The 18,930-nt window shown below is 38.5% G+C and overlaps 1 protein-coding gene across 4 annotated transcripts; it reads left to right on the top strand.

The window, feature by feature from the left end:
- The first annotated feature begins 1,947 nt into the window (after positions 1-1,947).
- Positions 1,948-18,758, top strand: nprl3 (NPR3-like, GATOR1 complex subunit). Of its 4 annotated transcripts, XM_078269108.1 has the most exons (14): positions 1,949-2,316; positions 3,023-3,092; positions 8,422-8,460; positions 9,220-9,352; positions 11,719-11,793; positions 13,068-13,221; positions 13,438-13,519; positions 13,625-13,762; positions 14,926-15,082; positions 15,561-15,667; positions 16,004-16,133; positions 17,210-17,399; positions 17,494-17,686; positions 18,369-18,758. In XM_078269108.1, exons 1-14 carry the CDS (start codon positions 2,121-2,123, stop codon positions 18,532-18,534), a joined length of 1,830 nt encoding a protein of 609 aa, XP_078125234.1. In that variant the 5' UTR covers positions 1,949-2,120; the 3' UTR covers positions 18,535-18,758. The 4 variants fall into 4 exon arrangements, with proteins under 4 accessions (XP_078125236.1, XP_078125234.1, XP_078125235.1 ...); XM_078269110.1 differs by lacking the exon at positions 11,719-11,793 and having other exon boundaries at positions 1,948-2,316; XM_078269109.1 differs by lacking the exon at positions 8,422-8,460.
- The last annotated feature ends 172 nt before the right edge of the window (positions 18,759-18,930 follow it).

Below are 18,930 nucleotides of genomic sequence, written 5' to 3'. Positions count from 1 at the left end.
GTCTGACTGTCCCGGGACAGTCATGGGAGTCACAGGACAGTGTACAGGACAGTGTCTGACTGTCCCGGGACAGTCATGGGAGTCAAAGGACAGTGTCTGGGAGTCACAGGACAGTGTACAGGACTGTCACAGGACAGTGTACAGGACTGTCCCGGGACAGTCATGGGAGTCACAGGACAGTGTCTGGGAGTCACAGGACAGTGTACAGAACAGTGTCTGACTGTCCCGGGACAGTCATGGGAATCACAGGATAGTGTACAGGACAGTGACTGTCCCGGGACAGTCATGGGAGTCACAGGACAGTGTACAGGACAGTCATGGGAGTCACAGGACAGTGTACAGGACAGTGTCTGACTGTCCCGGGACAGTCATGGGAATCACAGGACAGTGTACAGGACAGGGACTGTCCCGGGACAGTCATGGGAGTCACAGGACAGTGTCTGACTGTCCCGGGACACTCCTCAGGACACAACTAACAGGACAGGACAGTTTTTGCTGCCACTGCTTCTCCTTTTCATACAGCGGGTCTTATTGAGGTGTTCAAGTGATGGCATATCAGTTCCCACAATTTCCTGTGCTGTTTTCATGACACGCTGCAGGGCTTTTTTGGTGGCTTTGGTACAGCTACTGTACCAGGTTATCATACAGTGTGCCAAGGTGCTCTCTATCGTACAGTTTACCAGCAGCTTCTGTGGGAGGTTAGCTCTCTTCAGCCGTCTCAGGAATGTGCTTTCCTACTGCTGCCGAGGTATTGTCAGCCCAGGAGAGGTCCTCTGTGATGGAAACCCCCAGAAACTTAAAGCTGGAGACTCTTTCCACATCAGCTCCCCTGATGGTTCTGTGAGTGCCTGGACGTTTTGGTGGTCCTAAAGTCCACGATGATCTCTTTGGTCTTTGATGTCGCATCATGTTGTCAAGTCATGCACCTCCTCTCTGTATGCAGTTTCATTGTTGTTTGATATTAGCCCGATGATAGTCGTATCTGAAAATGAAATCGACTTACAAAATAAAACACTTTAAAGTAGGCTATTTAGCCTATGTTATTTTGTGTATATATCAATTGTCTTTAAAACATTGAATATCACCACAACGTAATTCGCAAGTAACGATTTAATAATGAGTTGCCTATAGGTTCTCCAACCTGCCAACATTATTATTGTTATTAATTAAGGTCATAGGTCTTTCTTCTGCATATAGGCACAATCCCTGCACTGATACGTTTGATGAATAAGATTTGAGCCTAGGGAGTGTGCAGGCATGTGATTGGCTGAACGGTGAATTAGATACACACCTAGCTTATAACATCAATTCCATGTCATGTTAGCCTACTGAAAGAAATCCCTAAATAACAAATAATTAGGCTATATAAGTATCAGGCTATAATACAACTCTGTTACCATGAAAACATTAATAATCAACTTATATTTGGGTAATAATGAGTTGAGTTTTATTTTAGGCACATCTACGCTACAGGAAACACATTTCAATTCAACTCAGAACCAAGGAAAGAACATTAGCTTTGATATGGAAAGTTAACCACCTAAAATAACAATAACATACATTCACTTTGAAAACGCATCGGCCTGACATGAGGGCAACAAATTGTGGAACACCGACTCTCATTAGGCTTAGCTACTAATTAGGTCTATTTCCTGTCTTTATTTGATTGACTGTGTCTCATCCTTTGTTTTTAAATCTGGAATTTATTATGCCTGAACCGTTTACAAAAACGTGGCTGGGTAGGCTTTCAAATTAATCAAATTTAAGATTTTAAATAAGTTGAGAATTTGATTAATTTAATAGCTATGGTTTACCCTGTGCATAATATTATTCTAAAGCACACGATCGACATAAATAACCTAACACAAACCAATGCAAGTGTATTTTTACGTAGGACAACATTTTAAAAGCAGGAGGGTCCTATCAGTCTACTCTGTTCCAATCGAACATTTTTCAAGGTGACACAAAACAATCGCTGCAGTACCGGATGTGCGGTAGGGAGGACTTCTCCTCCAAACTAATTCCAGTTAAACTGTAATTCGTTCAGGGTCGGTGTTTGTTTATGGCATACATTAATACGTCTGCAACAAGCTAATGACCACTGTTTGGTCGTAGTTAACATGATGTTCAACACATTAGCCAGGTTACCAGATGATCGAAAATCCATGTACAGTCAGTCACAAAACAGCGTGTACAAAACTGGCGATAAAACCAGCCCTATTAGCGTCATACTGGTTACCTCTGGCAGCCGAGGGAACAAACTACTTTTTCGATACCCTTTTCAAAGATTGGCTGAATGTCCGTCATCTCTTACAGGTAGGCGTATTATTAGCTAAGTTAGCATTAGCCAGAGAATCACAGTTCAGTTTCCTATTCAGGGAATAAATTCGGTGCCTTCATAGTCTCACTTTCACGTAATTACACATTTACACAGGCTGGACACAGCTACAAACACCTCCCAATATAATACAACATCCTATACATCTATTTTACCTCGTATGTGCTTGCATTAATCATGTGACTGTAACATCTTGCCATTTTAATAATTATTGTACGTTTTCAAATATAACGTTTCTTTCAGTACACGGTAAGGCCTACTTGTGTCCACTGTTCCCCTTTCTGAGAAACAGTTTTCCTGTGGTTTTGCATATGTCATTGGGGTTGTTCGAGTTTACTATAAACTGGGATTTAGCTAGTTACTTCAAATATAATGTCCATTTTTGTTTGCTTGTTATCTGAATTAGCTGAATACAAAGTCGCAGTATATCTGAGGTCTGACTTTTATATAAGTTAGTTTTGATGGCAAAATTGGCAACTTGGAAGGTACGGCTGATATCATAAAGACCAACAATGGTCACAAATAGACTTTTACCAACAGAGAGACAGACCCTCACTGTGGCTACAGTAAAAGAGCATTAAGTGTACATCTCTGACATCTCTGAAATTTAGTAACTCAGAAAATCTTTTTTTTTAATTGGCACCAATAACCATGTGAACTAATACTATTATTTCTGTCCAAAAGCAAAACAACGGAGTCCATATGCTCTGAACACAACTGGGGATGGTCTTGAAGATCAGGATGGCGATTCAAGGTATTTTATTGGTTTTCATTTGATATTACTGGGTTCCTAAAGTCATTAAAGTAAAATCGACTGTAAGTGGAGTGGAGCCAATTCTGAGATCTGCTTGAGCCACTTATTCTCATAAGGTTTTTGCTCCCTATGGCATTGGATCTTATTTTATTTTTTCAAAAACCTCATTGTATTTTTCAAGAGGAATTGGAAGCTGGCCCATATTTAATTCAAGCCATTAAACTCTTTAATTTACTTTAAAAAACAAAAACAAATGCTGTACGGTGCTTCAAAAACTAAAGCTATCCCTCACCACCTTGAAATTTATCATAGCACCAGCTGCGTTTTGAAAATGCTTGCTTATTTGAACAGGTAATTAAAAACAACCCTGCCTTTTATATGACTTTATTTTTTGTTAGCTCTAGTAGTCAGAAAGGGGGGCACTGATTGTTTCTACATGCTTTAACAAGCATGTGTTTCAGCAAGTTAAACCACATCAAATTATTTTTAGGCTGAACATGAATGTTGGGACAGGAAGCTGTCAATCATAGATTACAAACAGGAATTGGTCATAGAGGCAAATATAGGATTGTGGCAGTGCTGCATCATTTCATGGTTTTGCTTGCCTATAATTGCCCCAGAGGTAACATATATAAAGAGAAGAGGATGGGGCCATGAATGGAACCCTGTGGTACCCCGCAAAAGAGAGGGGCAGGTGACGAGGAGAGGTCACCAATCACTACACATGACTACTGTTACTGTTGGCCAAATAGGAGCTAATCCATTTAAGTGCCAAGCTTTGGATGCCTACACAATGATCGAGGCAAGAGAGGAGGACTGCATAGTCAACCATATCAAAAGCCGCTGTGAGGTCCAAAAGCACTAGTACAGCAGGATTCCCGGCATCTATTGATAAGGCAATATTGTTATGGACTCTTAAAGGTACTCTAAGCGATGTCACGTGTTTTTTAGGCTCCAACATGTTTTGTCACCTACAGCAAACATCTCCTCACTATCCGCGAGCTGCCGGTCCCCTAAACACACTGTAAAAAAACACGGTCTCTGTAGACAGCCTAGGGTCCACACACGCCAACAAAAACAAAGTGGTCCAATCTGGACCATGCAAACATACACAAACCGTGTTCCGTGGTCCAGCCAGTAATGGACAAGAAGGATTTGGGGGGTGGGGGGTTAGTGCAGGGAGGAGCGAGCTAGTCTTCGTTTTGTTTGAAAATACTTAAGAAGTAACGTCACCCAACATCGCTTAGAGCACCTTTAACAGTGCTGACATGGTATATTATTGGTATGTTTTGTGGAGTAACATGGAAATTCGACGCCACAGCCATGCAGTTTCCACAACGACTCAAAAGTTAAAGCTTTATCAAGATCTTTAGATTGTACTGAACACATTTGAAGATGATCTGGCTACAGCTGTATGGAGTATTATGTTAAAGTACAGTGCATAGAATGGTAAACAAACAAAAAAAGTCCATAAAATGTTCATTAAATTAAAAATGGCTTATTTCCTCTTGCGTTTAGGGGATGTCTCCCCTACAAAATTTCATACATATAGGTGAAACACACTCTGAAGGCTTCTTCTTTGATATTTTGTAGTGGGCACTATTGAGCCATTTTGTTACACTTAAGCACAAGACCCATAAAATATAAACTATTTCACTGGTTCTGATGCATGTGCACATTTTCAAATGTTTTAATGCACCTTTAGCCCCTTATAAAATGTGATTAGTGTGTAGAATAATAATCCTTGTTGTCAGTGCTCAGGCCCTAATTAAGTTGAGTAATGTTCATGTTTCATGTGTGCAAATGTGTTGGGTCATATATATATTAACCCAAAGTTCATCTGTTGTTTATAGTATAAACTGTGCTGGTGGTGAGCCAGATGAGAATTAATATAATCAATAAAATTAGTACAAACATGCAATCATGCAGCATGTAAAAGAAAAACTATAATATAGACACAAATAGACACAAGTTACCAAGTATAGGTTAGAATCAGTACTGACTGTGGCAGAAGTACAATGAAACATTGACATCATTTAAACTCTTCCCTGTTTGTACACTCAAAGATATTTATATCTGTTAATGAAAAAATATGAGAACCTATCAGTCTTGTCTGTTGTTTTCACCAGCATTTAGTTTTCATCATTCTTCCGCTTTATGGATGGTAATGCTGGTCAGTCGTTGGTTGGCAGAAATTACTTTAGTTACAGGACTGTAAGAAGCAGATAATTCAAAGTATTTTTTATCAATTCAGCTCACCAGGCAGATACAACTGGCACAACTCATTTTTTTTTTCTTTTGCTCAGTTTTTCCCTACTGACTCCAATTCAAACAGGCTTTTATAGTGTTTACTCAAGTTTTACATCTTTTTAAAAATGTATGTCTTTATATGACTTTTTAGAGAGAGATTATACTGGGATGTAGAACTGAAAAACGCTCAACAGAGCCTTATAAAAAATTATTCAAGAGTTAAGTAGGATAGGATATATATATACACACAGGTGCTGGTCATATAATTAGAATATCATGAAAAAGTTGATTTATTTCAGTAATTCCATTCAAAAAGTGAAACTTGTATAATGTATACATTCATTCCATACAGACTGATATATTTCAAGTGTTTATTTCTTTTAATTGTGATGATTATAACTGACAACTAATGAAAACCCCAAGTTCAGTATCTCAGAAAATTAGAATAGTATTAAGACCAAGAAAAAAAAAGGATTTTTTAGAAATGTTGGCCAACTGAAAAGTATGAACATGAAAAGTATGAGCATGTACAGCACTCAATACTTAGTTGGGGCTCCTTTTGCCTGAATTACTGCAGCAATGCGGCGTGGCATGGAGTGGATCAGTCTGTGGCACTGCTCAGGTGTTAGGAGAGCCCAGGTTGCTCTGATAGTGGCCTTCAGCTCTTCTGCATTGTTGGGTCTGGAGCATCGCATCTTCCTCTTCACAATACCCCATAGATTTTCTGTGGGGTTAAGGTCAGGCGAGTTTGCTGGCCAATTAAGAACAGGGATACCATGGTCCTTAAACCAGGTACTGGTAGCTTTGGCACAGTGTGCAGGTGCCAAGTCCTGTTGGAAAATGAAATCTGCATCTCCATAAAGTTGGTCAGCAGCAGGAAGCATGAAGTGCTCTAAAACTTCCTGGTAGATGGCTGCGTTGACCCTGGACCTCAGAAAACACAGTGGACCAACACCAGCAGATGACATGGCACCCCAAACCATCGCTGACTGTGGAAACGTTACACTGGACTCCAAGCAACGTGGATTCTGTGCCTCTCCTCTCTTCCTCCAGACTCTGGGACCTTGATTTCCAAAAGGAAATGTAAAATTTACTTTCATCAGAGAACATAACTTTGGACCACTCAGCAGCAGTCCAGTCCTTTTTGTCTTTAGCCCAGGTGAGACCCTTCTGACGCTGTGTCTTGTTCAGGAGTGGCGTGACACAAGGAATGCGACAGCTGAAACCCATGTCTTGCATACGTCTGTGCGTGGTGGTTCTTGAAGCACTGACTCCAGCTGCAGTCCACTCTTTTGTGAATCTCCCCCACATTTTTGAATGGGTTTTGTTTCACAATCCTCTCCAGGGTGCGGTTATCCCTATTGCTTGTACACTTTTTTCTACCATATCTTTTCCTTCCCTTCGCCTCTCTATTAATGTGCTTGGACACAGAGCTCTGTGAACAGCCAGCCTCTTTAGCAATGACCTTTTGTGTCTTGCCCTCCTTGGGCAAGGTGTCAAGGGTCGTCTTTTGGACAGCTGTCAAGTCAGCAGTCTTCCCCATGATTGTGTAGCCTACAGAACTAGACTGAGGGACCATTTAAAGGCCTTTGCAGGTGTTTTGAGTTAATTAGCTGATTAGAGTGTGGCACCAGGTGTCTTCAATATTGAACCTTGTCACAATATTCTAATTTTCTGAGATACTGAATTTGGGGGTTTCATTAGTTGTCAGTTATAATCATCAAAAGTAAAAGAAATAAACACTTGAAATATATCAGTCTGTGTGGAATGTATGTATACATTATACAAGTTTCACTTTTTGAATGGAATTACTGAAATAAATCAACTTTTTCATGATATTCTAATTATATGACCAGCACCTGTATATAGGTCGTATATGGCCTGCCTGTAAGAACCTGGCAGCAGCATGTTGAACAGTTTAAAAGCATGCAGTAACAGATTTATAAAGACCAGTAGGCGTGAAAGTGTTTTGCAATAGTTACAGTATCTCACAAAAGTGAGTACAGCCTTCACATTTTAGTAAATATTTCATTATATCTTTTAATGGGACAACACTGAAGAAATTACACTTTGCTGCAATGTAAAGTATTAAGTGTACAGCTTGTGTAACAGCATAAATGTGCTGTCCCCTCAAAATAACTCAACACACAGCCATTTATGTCTAAACCGCTGGCAACAAAAGTGAGTACACCCCTATCTTAACTTCCCATAGAGGCAGGCAGATTTTTATTTTTAAAGGCCAGTTATTTCATGGATCCAGGATACTATGCATTCTGATAAAGGTCCCTTGGCCTTTGGAATTAAAATAGCCTCACATCATCACATACCCTTCACCATACCTAGATATTGGCATGGTATAATAGCTGGTTTGATTTGCATTGAGAGATGATTTTATGGAAAGTACCCCATGCCAGTCTCTAGGTATGGTGAAGGGCATGTGATGATGTGAGGCTATTTTAATTCCAAAGGCCAAGGGAACTTTATCAGGATGCATAGTATCCTGGATCCATGAAATAACTGGCCTTTAAAAATAAAAATCTGCCTGCCTCTATGGGAAGTTAACATAGGGGTGTACTCACTTTTGTTGCCAGCGGTTTAGACATTAATGGCGTGTTGAGTTATTTTGAGGGGACAGCACATTTACACTGTTATACAAGCTGTACACTTAATACTTTACATTGTAGCAAAGTGTAATTTCTTCAGTGTTGTCCCATTAAAAGATATAATGAAATATTTACTAAAATGTGAGGGGTGTACTCACTTTTGTGAGATATTGTAAGTAGCTGATTATGATGGCATAAAGTAACATGTTTAGTTGCCTTTATGACAGTTTTAAGCTTGCATTTAAGCTCAAATATCTATATTAACTGACATTTTCCAACATTAATGACATTAAGACTTAGTCAGGGTAAACTGGTAATTAACTTGAATCAACATGCAGACCAACATTTTCACATCACAGTAACATGTTTGTTCAGGTTGTTTTGATGTCCATTTAATGCATTCAGCCCAACTGTGTGTTGCATTTTCCCTTTTGTTTGCTTTTTTCTTCTTTTTTATGGCCCAATTCCCATTTCAGAGAACAATCTCCACTAACTGACGAACAGTTGGTAGCAGGGTAAGACCAAATCATTCTAAACCACCTTTCCTTCGCTTAGATCACCCCTGTCTTTTTTTTAATCCCCTTCTTTCCTATTTTGTGTCCTATATGGATCCCCAACCCTAATCTCAGTAAAATCCTTGTAAAGTATTAGTAGCAGATCCAGTGAATCAGTGGTTTGGTTAATTCAGGGTTTCAGTTTTGCTGTCCTCTGTACTGTATGCATTTTTGAAGAAAAACAATCCAACAGTTTAAAAATATAATTACATTTTAATTCACATTGATTATATTACCGCTAGACTCAGCATTAAAAAAATAAAATATAAATCAAATGCAAACTACAATAAAGCAACTACTACATATTCTTTTCAAATTGTGTGGGTGAGGTAAGTCTATAGTGTGTTTAATTTTTTTCTGGAAGTTAATGCCTTGATTTTTATCCCTTTGATTGCAGCATGAGTACTTAAGTCAAATCAGCATGTGTCTTTCACATTCTTCATTCATACAGCGACTTCACTGTTTCTGCAAAGAGGCTTCCTTCTCTTTTCTCCTCTTCAGTAGCCACACAAGCTTTTTTTTATTTACGTATACTGTCATTGTTGAATTACATTACAGGCAGATGCATCTGATTAACGCAACCCCTCTTCTAGACTGGAATGTGAAAAATGCAAAAAAAAACAGAGCTAATTTAAACTTTCTTACTTGTCCCAGCTATGCTGTGACCTCTCATCCCACCCTGCATACTTTTCTTATTGAGGCTGTTCTTCCTTCTTTAAGGTTCTCTGACATCATCCTCGCCACCATTCTGGCCACCAAATCAGATATATGTGGAAAGAAGTTTGAACTGAAGATAGACAATGTTCGATTTGTGGGTCACCCTACTCTCCTTCAGCATCCTCCTATCATTCAGGTAAGGAAAAAAAAAGGTCCCACTTAAGTCATTCTTGATTTGAACTAAACTTCAAATATAAACAAGGTCCATACAAACAATGTAATCATTCTCCTAGGGCTTAATAGCCTTATCTATACGAGCCTTCTGTAAAACACAGTTGTAGCAGAAGGTAATAAACAGAGTTAAAATAGATAATTCTTGAGTCACCCAACCTTAAATCTAATTTTAGGTACAAAATCTGTGTCATATGCTCACCATCTCAAAACTTAGATTGCCTATTTTAAATTATTTTGGGCAATTACATTGTTCCACAGCTTAAGTGGCAAAAAAATCCATGGATTTCCCAAATCAATTAAGTTATTCAGTAAAAACCTCCCCAATTACAGCTTAAATTGGATAACCCTCTGTTATAGCCTCCTAAATCTCCTTCTCCTAGCAAAGTATTCTGGATTACACAAACATCAAAGTTCTTAGTTGGGCTGCAATGTAATAATCACACAGGAGCCCCTCCCTTCTTTTTTGCCAACTGTAGACTCCGATATCTACTTCTAGGTCTTTGCCCTTGCCAACTGTACCTCAAAATGGGTTTGTCCCATTCCTGAAATTGTTTGTCAAGTAAATCCAGTGGAAAGGACTACAAAAGATACAACAATCTCGGCAAAATATTAATTTTAGTTAGTTAGTTACTTGGTGAGAATAGCTGTACAAGTGAATCTTCTGAGTTGGTAAGATACACCAATACACCGTCAGCAAAAAAGGAAATCTTTTGTTCTCCCTCTTAATACTGTATCTATCACTTTAATATTTTTATTTTGAATGATCCACTTTATCAGGGGTTCAATAAAAAGAAGAGAGAGGACGAATTGGGCAGCCCCGCCTTGTACCTCATTTTAAAAGGCGAGGGTGGAGGGAGGGAGGGAGGGAGGGAGGGAGGGAGGGAGAGAGAGAGAGGGAGGGAGAGAGAGAGAGGGAGAGAGAGAGAGACATTGTGAAACTGCTTTGAGATCATAGACTGTAAATATTAAGTCTATGTTTGAGATATGTTTTCTCTCGTTTGGTGGGTGTGTCTCGGCTCAGCTCACAGGTGATACTCAATCAGCAGAGACATCTGTAAACTCGTGGTAATAAAACTTTTAAAATTTAAAACTGCATCAGCGTTTAACGTTGACGTTTGTTTAAGCCATATTACATGAGAGGGTTTAATTTCGAGGTCCGAAAGGCGCATTACTGAAGTATAGGGCCCCTCAAGTGTAATATTGTGATTATACAACAACGGTTACCAACAAAATAAGTGATCAATCTGTATTCATATTGTGGCGCAATTCGCTCTTGAAATACAAAAAACAGACAGAATTTCTAGTCCCTCCCTGTTTAGTAAACCAGCCAATTTACCGTGGGATTTATCAAACTGAATAAATCCCGCTCGCACATATAAACACAAAACTGCTTTGCTAACTCCAACGTGTTGTAAGTAAGACATCTCCTGAAAAAGTTATTGTATTCATCTACTATGATTGCCGTACTGTTTAGTTCACAAACATCCAAAACACCAAAGTACAAACACATAGGACGGGAGCTTTTATTTTGAAAAGACAACTTCCGTTGTGTAATCTGGATGCAGCGTTTATTTTGTTGCATTTGTTTTCTGGGTTTGTGTGCTTTTCTTTTAACATCGTTTTTTATTTGCAGTGCGTTTATGTATTTGGTTGTGTTGTGTGTATTTGCAGTGCGTTTATGTATTTGGTTGTGTTGTGTGTATTTGCAGTGCGTTTATGTATTTGGTTGTGTTGTGTGTATTTGCAGTGCGTTTATGTATTTGGTTGTGCTGTGTGCAATTGCAGCGCGTTTGCTGAATGCTGCATGTGTTGTCAAATTAATGAAGATGTTTTCTTAATTTGCTTGTGTTTTGTCTATTTGTGTGTTTTCTTAAGTTGCAGGGCGTTTGCCCCTGTCGGCCACCGTACATATAGACAATGACAACAACATGTAATAAATAATGCAATCCAATAACATATTTTATTATAAGGTGCTTCTGTGGAAATAAAAAAAGATAACAAGATAACAGGAACAACTTAACATTATACTGTAATTCAATACAACAACACCTACTGCACATGACTTAAAATTTACCATAGCGCTCAATCAACACTTTCAGTTGACAGTCTCAACAAAACTGAACATTTCAGGTTTGACAAAGGTTGATTTATTGCAGAGCTATTGTACTCTCTTGCATAACATTGTGCTGATGTAGCTTTTATGGTTATATTTGTGAAATAAACTGCTTTTTAAATGAAGTTGATATATACATTATAAATCTACACACTGTATGTTAACATTTGTATTGTTGTATTGTACATTTGTAATGTAGCATCTTGTCTGTGCAGGTTTCTAAGACAGATCCTTCACCTAAGAGAGAAATGCCTACGATGATCTTGTTTAATGTGGTGTTTGCACTAAGGGTATGAAAATACTTCTCATAATTTAGATTTTTAAATTGTTGTAATTTAGATTTTACTGTGTTGTTTAGCTATTTGCTCTACCAGTTGAAATAAGTTTTGTATAAATGTTAATATTATTATTACAAATTAACTTGATCTTTTTTATTTTTAATGATGGCACAATTAAGGCAGCTGGGTGTGGGTGGGGCACCTATATTTTGTGTTCTGTTAATCTGTGTGTCCTGTGAATGGGAGGAGTGTGTGTGAGTGATAATATTCTGGTATACTCTATCTGTGAGAGCATGGAAACTCAAATGGAGTACGTGCCAATTTACTCTGCTTAATCATGTCGCCCAGCAAGGCAAAGCCTGTTCCTGCCCATGCTGAGTCACTGTACCCACTAAAACCCAATACAGCTGAAATGGGACGAGAAGTGCTCAGTCATGTTTTGTTAACAATATCTGCCAAGCAACTGTGGAATTTGTACCCTGTATATTATTATAATATATATTAATAATAGGGATTATTTGTGTGTTTTATAATTAATGGTACATGATTTAACCATATATATCATCATATTTAGTAAATTACTGTATTTTATATTTTTCTACATGTTCATTCATACAAAATACTATATATATATAATAATGGCAGCTGATCTACTTTACAATACCAAGAGACGCTGTTGGAGTGAGCACTCATTTTATATATTATTATTTGGCCAACCTCATTTGCCTACCTGAGGAGAACAGAATATTAATAATACCTCTCTAATAATTGTAATACAAGGCCACCACTAAACTGCAAAAATACCACAGAGATGAGGCAAAACCTATTATTGTATTAGACTGCATTACAAGTGATGATTGAACAGATGAAACTTATAAACTGTTAACTCTGTCAATTAACACTGGCTAAATATTAATATTTAAAAAACATAAAAATGATTAGCATTTTGTTTTAAACATACACTTAGATATTTAGTGTAAGCATAATTTGAAATCTGTGTTAAATTCATATCTTTTCATTCATATATAAGTGTGTTACATGCTAAGATCTTTACCTCACATAAAGGAGCTCAAAAGACATTTAATTATTAAAAGCTCATACATGTTTGACAGTTCAGCAGTTAATAGACTGGTAATGTTTGACATTAATTTTAACTGAGCTACAAATTAAAGCACTGATATTGTGAATTCAGTGAAATTGGTAATTGCTGTGTTGTACTGTTTACATATTACTAACATGTTTCTGTCAACATGTCACTGTTTCCCTCTCATATTTGGCCTGTATAGGCGAATGCTGACCCATCTGTCATCAGCTGCATGCACAACTTGTCACGTCGCATCGCCATAGCCCTTCAGCACGAGGAACGACGCTGCCAGTACCTGACCAGAGAGGCCAAACTGATGCTGGCCGTCCAGGATGAGATAACCACTATGACTGAGAGTGAGATAGACACTTGACACACCTCACATTTGACAGCAATGTACTGCTCCCCTTCTCTGGTCTCAATTAATTCATAGATTTCATGGAAGTCATCGTATATAATGGCTTATTTATTATATTACAATATACCTTGTCAGTATACTAACATTGATTATGTATTATAGTTGAGATTTGAAGGTATATTTTGACAGTGTTCTTTGTTTTTCCTGATTTAAGCGAATGGAAGCCCCCAGTCTCCATTTAGACAAATTCTTCCCAAATGTAAACTAGCCAGGGACCTGAAGGAGGCTTATGACAGGTGTGTGATTAAGCACATTATATATTGTTATTTTAGTTTTATTATTTCTCCCTTTGTTTTACTATTTTGTTCATATAGCTGACTCTAATAGTTTTGTTATTGCAGCCTTTGTACAACTGGCGTGGTGCGACTACATATTAACAACTGGCTTGAGGTGAGCTTCTGTTTACCACACAAGATCCACAGGATTGGCGGCAACTATATCCCCCCTGAGGCATTAGAGCGCAGCCTTAAGGCTATAAGGTTAATTTTTACTTTTTATATGCAGAATATAAAGTTTCTACACTGTTCTATGTGGGTTGAAACTTTTAAAATTACACTTCTGGCAACACCTTAATCTGCGGTTTTGTAGTGTGATACTGAAAATGGTCTATCATAACTAACCACACATACTCCACCCATTGCCAAACTTCTCAAAGCACAAACCTGTGTATGAAGTGTTATTGCAGATATAGCCTCATCCATTTTTTAAAAATATGTTTAGAAATAGGTTTAGATATTACATAGACATTTCCACATTTTAACTAATATCTAAGAAATGTATAACATTTACTGTAAGTTGCTAATATAGGTTCCTTTTCCTTTTTATTTACTGTCATTTGGATATTTTTCAGTTATTCTCTTCTTAATTGCTTTAATTATAATGGAACCTTAAAGCAGCTGAGTGTTCATTTCTTAATCTGACTTGGCTGCAAGTTAGTTACGCAAAACTGCATAATGAGTCTGTGTTTGTCAGTTCAGAATATAAAAGGTATAAGTCGACATGGTAAGAAAAAAGAACAATAAGGAGTGATAAACTCATTACTCTAACACACACTTGCATTTAGTCAGCCAGCCTGCATAGGCTTATACATGACTACTAAGTAGCACAGGATTGTTATAATCCTTTTTAATATGTGTTGTTAGATGCACTGTTAACCCACAAGTTGACTTGCTTAAAAAGAAGTCTCAGATCCTCGAAACTGAGAGTCTAATCCCCCATCAGTTTGTTATGTCTAAGGAGTGTTGTGTCTTTAACAGCTACTGGTATTTAAGGGCTGTGTATTTTGTGAGCTTCAGTACTGACTTACTATTCCAAGCATCTAAAGAAACCATGTAAGGTTTTCCTTAGACCATACTGTCACCTATTGTTACTTCAGCATACGTACATCAGAGGTATGATCAACTCCTTTCTCTCTTTTTATTTCTGTCTTTATAAGCTGCACAAAATGCAAAGGTGAAATTAGTGCAATTGCATTCAAGCCATGAACTTGTAACAGCTCTGCAGAAAACAAACTTTATTTTATTGACAGACTGTTGTACAGACACTAAAGCTGATTCCCTCTGGCTTCTATTAAGGAAGCAGTCTTGATCTCTAGGAGGTCTGTTGATTCAGAGGCTGCATCATATGTTGTTTGATCCTTCAGACCCTATCATGCTCTGCTGCTGCTGGAAAGTGAGAAGGCACTGCTGGGCCAGCTTCCACTGGACTGCTCACCTGCGATGGTGCGCCTCATCAAAACCTGCTCAGCGGTGAAAAACCTGCAGCAGCTCGCACAGGATGCTGACCTGGCCTTACTTCAGGTGGAGAATAATCACTTTACAACCCCAGATGTCATTTTGTGATCTCAAAAGGCATTTATCTTAACATCTAAACTTTTTCCTTAAAGTTATACATGCAGTACATGTATGACATGGGGAGAATCAAAGATCTTGATCCCTTTAGCTGTATGTAGCACCTGGACAAAACTATTAGAAAAAGAAAAAAGGTGAAAAAAAGTGCAACAATTGGAGTGATATCATACTTCAAGTCTAATCTCTTACAACATATAGCAGTAAAAGTTGTTTACCCAGAGAGGTTACTGTGTTGATGGTGTCTTACTGCCATCTAGTGGACAATATATGTATATTCAAAGAAAATCCAAGACCAGTACAAGTCCTTCTCTTTCTCTACACGTTCTTATATATTTCTTCTCTAGTTGGTTTTTAACTGCATAGAATGTTGTTGTTTAGATCTTATTTCACATCATTTATATTATTTGCAAATAATTCTCCCTCTCAGATCTTTCAAATTGCTGCTCACTTGGTTTATTGGGGCAAAGCGATCATCATATACCCACTGTGTGAGAACAACGTCTACATGCTCTCCCCTCATGCCAACATCTGCCTGTGAGTGTTTATGATGTGATGTAAGCTATTTGGCTGTACTGATTACTGTAGAGCTTATGGACCATACTATTGCTGAGCACCCATCCATGCCATTGCTTCATATACATAGGCCTAAAAAAACATGTATTTATGGTTATTAAATTCAGATTTGTGCTTGTTAAAATACCTCAACATTTTCTTATGAAAGAACTGGATTGGGCCATTGGCAGTACTTGTATTTTCTTCTCTATATCTAAAACTTTAAATAGCCTTTCCTTTTCAAAATTGTGGAAAAAAGCTGTGTTAATGGAAAAGCTCGCTGTTGTAGAATGATGTCTGCCATCTCTCCCTGGATAGATACTCACCATTGGCTGAGCAGTTTGCCCAGCAGTTTCCTGGTCATGATCTGCCCTCCATGTTAGCCAAGTTCTCACTGCCTGTCTCACTGGCCGAGTTCAGAAACCCTCTGGAAGCTCCTGCACAGGAGGTAGGACTTTTATTCAAGAACAAATGCACAGCAAATAACCTTACCCCTCCGCACTGGAACACATACATACATACACTACACATGCATTAAGCCAGCAAGTAATTAGTATCAAGTCCTTAAATGATTTTTGCTTTTGATTATATATAGAACATAAAATAAACAACAGTATTGTAGTGACTACGTCCTATACTTAGCCGCTACTGGTTGCTAATTTCGACTATTGTTTCTAACGTGTACTCAGACAAAACGATATCCAGTCCTTTCCAATAGTGCATTTTGAGTCGTTTATTTTCTGCGTCCTTACAGCATTCACTTACAATAAATAATAAGTCATATAAAGTCCCATAAACAACATAATCCGAGCACAGTTAAAAACTGTTTGCTCCTCTTCTTCAATTACGAAAACACCTGTTTGCATCAATACAGGAACTTAAATTACCCAAGGACAGCCTCGGCCTTGACAACACAAGGCAATATCATGCCCCCTGTGGCTTGGAGGAAAACAACCCGTATGGCTCCTACAAGTATATTATGAATTAATTTGAAATGCAAATCCACTTTATTTTCCTATGTTGGTGAAATAATCTGATTTATATGTATTGTTTTCTCCCCAGAAAGAAAAAAAAAAACTGTAATTATAAAAATAAATGTTTCTAGTTTAAAGAATCATAAATGTTTTTGATATTTGTACAATTTAAACAAAATGGACATTATAGTTTCCTGGTAAATCCCTTGTACATATAGGGCTATTCATGTAAATGTACTAGATACTGTATTGTAAGAGCAGACCATCTGGTGTTCTCCGACTTATCTTGTTTTGGCATAGCTGTTTGCTTGGGCGTCGGCGATGAATTATAAATGGCAAAGGGACATCAGCTCTAGCGTCTGCATCCTCCATTTTTCATGAGAACAAGATAAGAGCCAGGGCTCTTTCTTTTGGCTCTATATTGAGCTTGTATGGTACCCACGGCTGATTTTAAACATTTGACCTGGTTAGGGACATGAGTGTGTTCAACTTGTTCAGTGTTTATCCTGTGCTCAGCCGTGATGCAGTTTGCTGCTCTGCTCCTGATCAGGCCCAGCTGATCCAGATGGTCGTGTGGATGCTCCAGCGGCGCCTGCTGATCCAGCTTCACACGTATGTCTGCCTGTTAGTGCCGCCCAGCGAGGATGAGCCCGGGTTGAGGGATGAAGACCCTCCACTGGCTGCCCGAGTAGGAGGCCGCAGTCTCAGCACCCCTAGTGCTCTCAGCTTCGGTTCCCCAAGTATGTTCTCACTCAGCTCTCTCTTCTGCCTGCCTCTAAAAAGGTGTAAAAGGGTTATAGATAATCAATGATCATGTCTACTTCCTGTGTATAGCCAGCAGTGATGACATGACCCTCACCAGTCCCAGTATGGACAACTCTAGTGCAGAGCTACTGCCTGGTGGGGACTCTCCGCTCAACAAGAGGATGACAGAGACGCTACTTGCCAGCCTGTCAGAGCATGAGAGGCAGGTTATTCTTAACATCCCTGCGGCACAAAATCCAGAGGATCTTCGGATGTTTGCCAGGTAATTAAGCCAGAAGCCTAATGCATATTCTGTGTTTTTTTGTTAGTGCATTAAATGTTTCTCAGCTCTCCATTGCTCTCTGCTTTTAGACAGTCAGATTAAAGGCCCCTTTACACTGTACGATTTTTGGCCATCTGAGAAGAAAATTAACAATCGTGAGAGAAATCTTCAGTCATCAATTCATTGATATTGAACAGTCTGACACAGATTTCAACTAAGATTTTATTAGATCCATCTTGCAGTGTGACTTGCAATAAACTTACGCAATCGCTGTTGTGTACAGTCTAAAGGTGCCTTAACAGATGGGATACCTTTAAGTGAGGATCCAGTGATTCATGATGTCATAAATCACATTTAATGCTTTGTCTCATGGGGAAAAAAAATATATTCTTACATTGGTTTGGAAAATAAAGTTCTTATATTTGCATTCACAGAAATTTAATTGGAAAATATTGGCTGGAGAATTGAGATAATTTACGAGATGTTAGTTGTGCACATGTTTAAAAAGGGGAAATGTTTAGAAAGCTTCCTAATCCAGTATCAGTTGTGTGTACTACCTACTGCACAGTAAGGAAAAATGTCATCAGAGCTGCAAAAGTCCTGTTGCATGGTTAATTTACACAGCTAATGATTCAATGAAACTCTAGCTCTCAACCCATTTATCTGCCTGTTATGTTTCCAGGCTGCTGCACTATTTCAGGGGACATCACCACCTGGAAGAGATTATGTACAATGAGAACATGAGGCGCTCGCAGCTCAAGACGCTGTTTGACAAGTTTCGCAGTGTCCTTGTGGTGACCAGCCATGAGGATCCCATTATTTCCATCTTTCAGTCACCCATGGAGTAGTGGCACAGAGACGGTATCAGCTCTCACCAACTGGAAAATATGTCTGTTTGAGAGGAGTTAATAGCCTGCTGTGCTCACAGCTAAGTGCTATTACTCAACGGTGTTTTAATGTGAACTGACATGATTGTGTTAATGAGTGCAGATTTACAAAATGTAGAAAGTGTTCGTCCTTTATGAGCCAAATGTTTGTTTACAATATTAAATTATTTTGTACATACCAGAAATGCCTCAAGTGTTTACTTTCAGTATTGGTGTAGTGGGGGTTTAACTTTATCTTCCCCTGTCCCAGATGTGTTAGATCATCTGTACTGACCACAGAGGCGCACACTGAGTAATGATCATTCCAGACCTCCAGCTACCTCTCCTCAGGAATCCCAGAGGTGGGGAGAGAAAGAC

The sequence above is a fragment of the Sander vitreus genome, chromosome 15 (genome assembly GCF_031162955.1).
Source record: "Sander vitreus isolate 19-12246 chromosome 15, sanVit1, whole genome shotgun sequence".
Lineage (NCBI taxonomy): Eukaryota > Metazoa > Chordata > Actinopteri > Perciformes > Percidae > Sander > Sander vitreus.
This window is presented reverse-complemented; position numbering and strand designations above follow the sequence as displayed.

What these genes read in the sequence shown, in the direction of transcription:
- nprl3 (XM_078269108.1), top strand. Translation starts at nt 2,121, where the DNA reads ATGATGTTCAACACATTAGCCAGGTTACCAGATGATCGAAAATCCATG. An exon ending in ATGTGGTGTTTGCACTAAGG is followed by an intron (nt 11,794 to 13,067) that starts GTATGAAAATAC and finishes TGGCCTGTATAG; the next exon opens with GCGAATGCTGACCCATCTGT. An exon ending in TGGAAGCTCCTGCACAGGAG is followed by an intron (nt 16,134 to 17,209) that starts GTAGGACTTTTA and finishes GCTCCTGATCAG; the next exon opens with GCCCAGCTGATCCAGATGGT.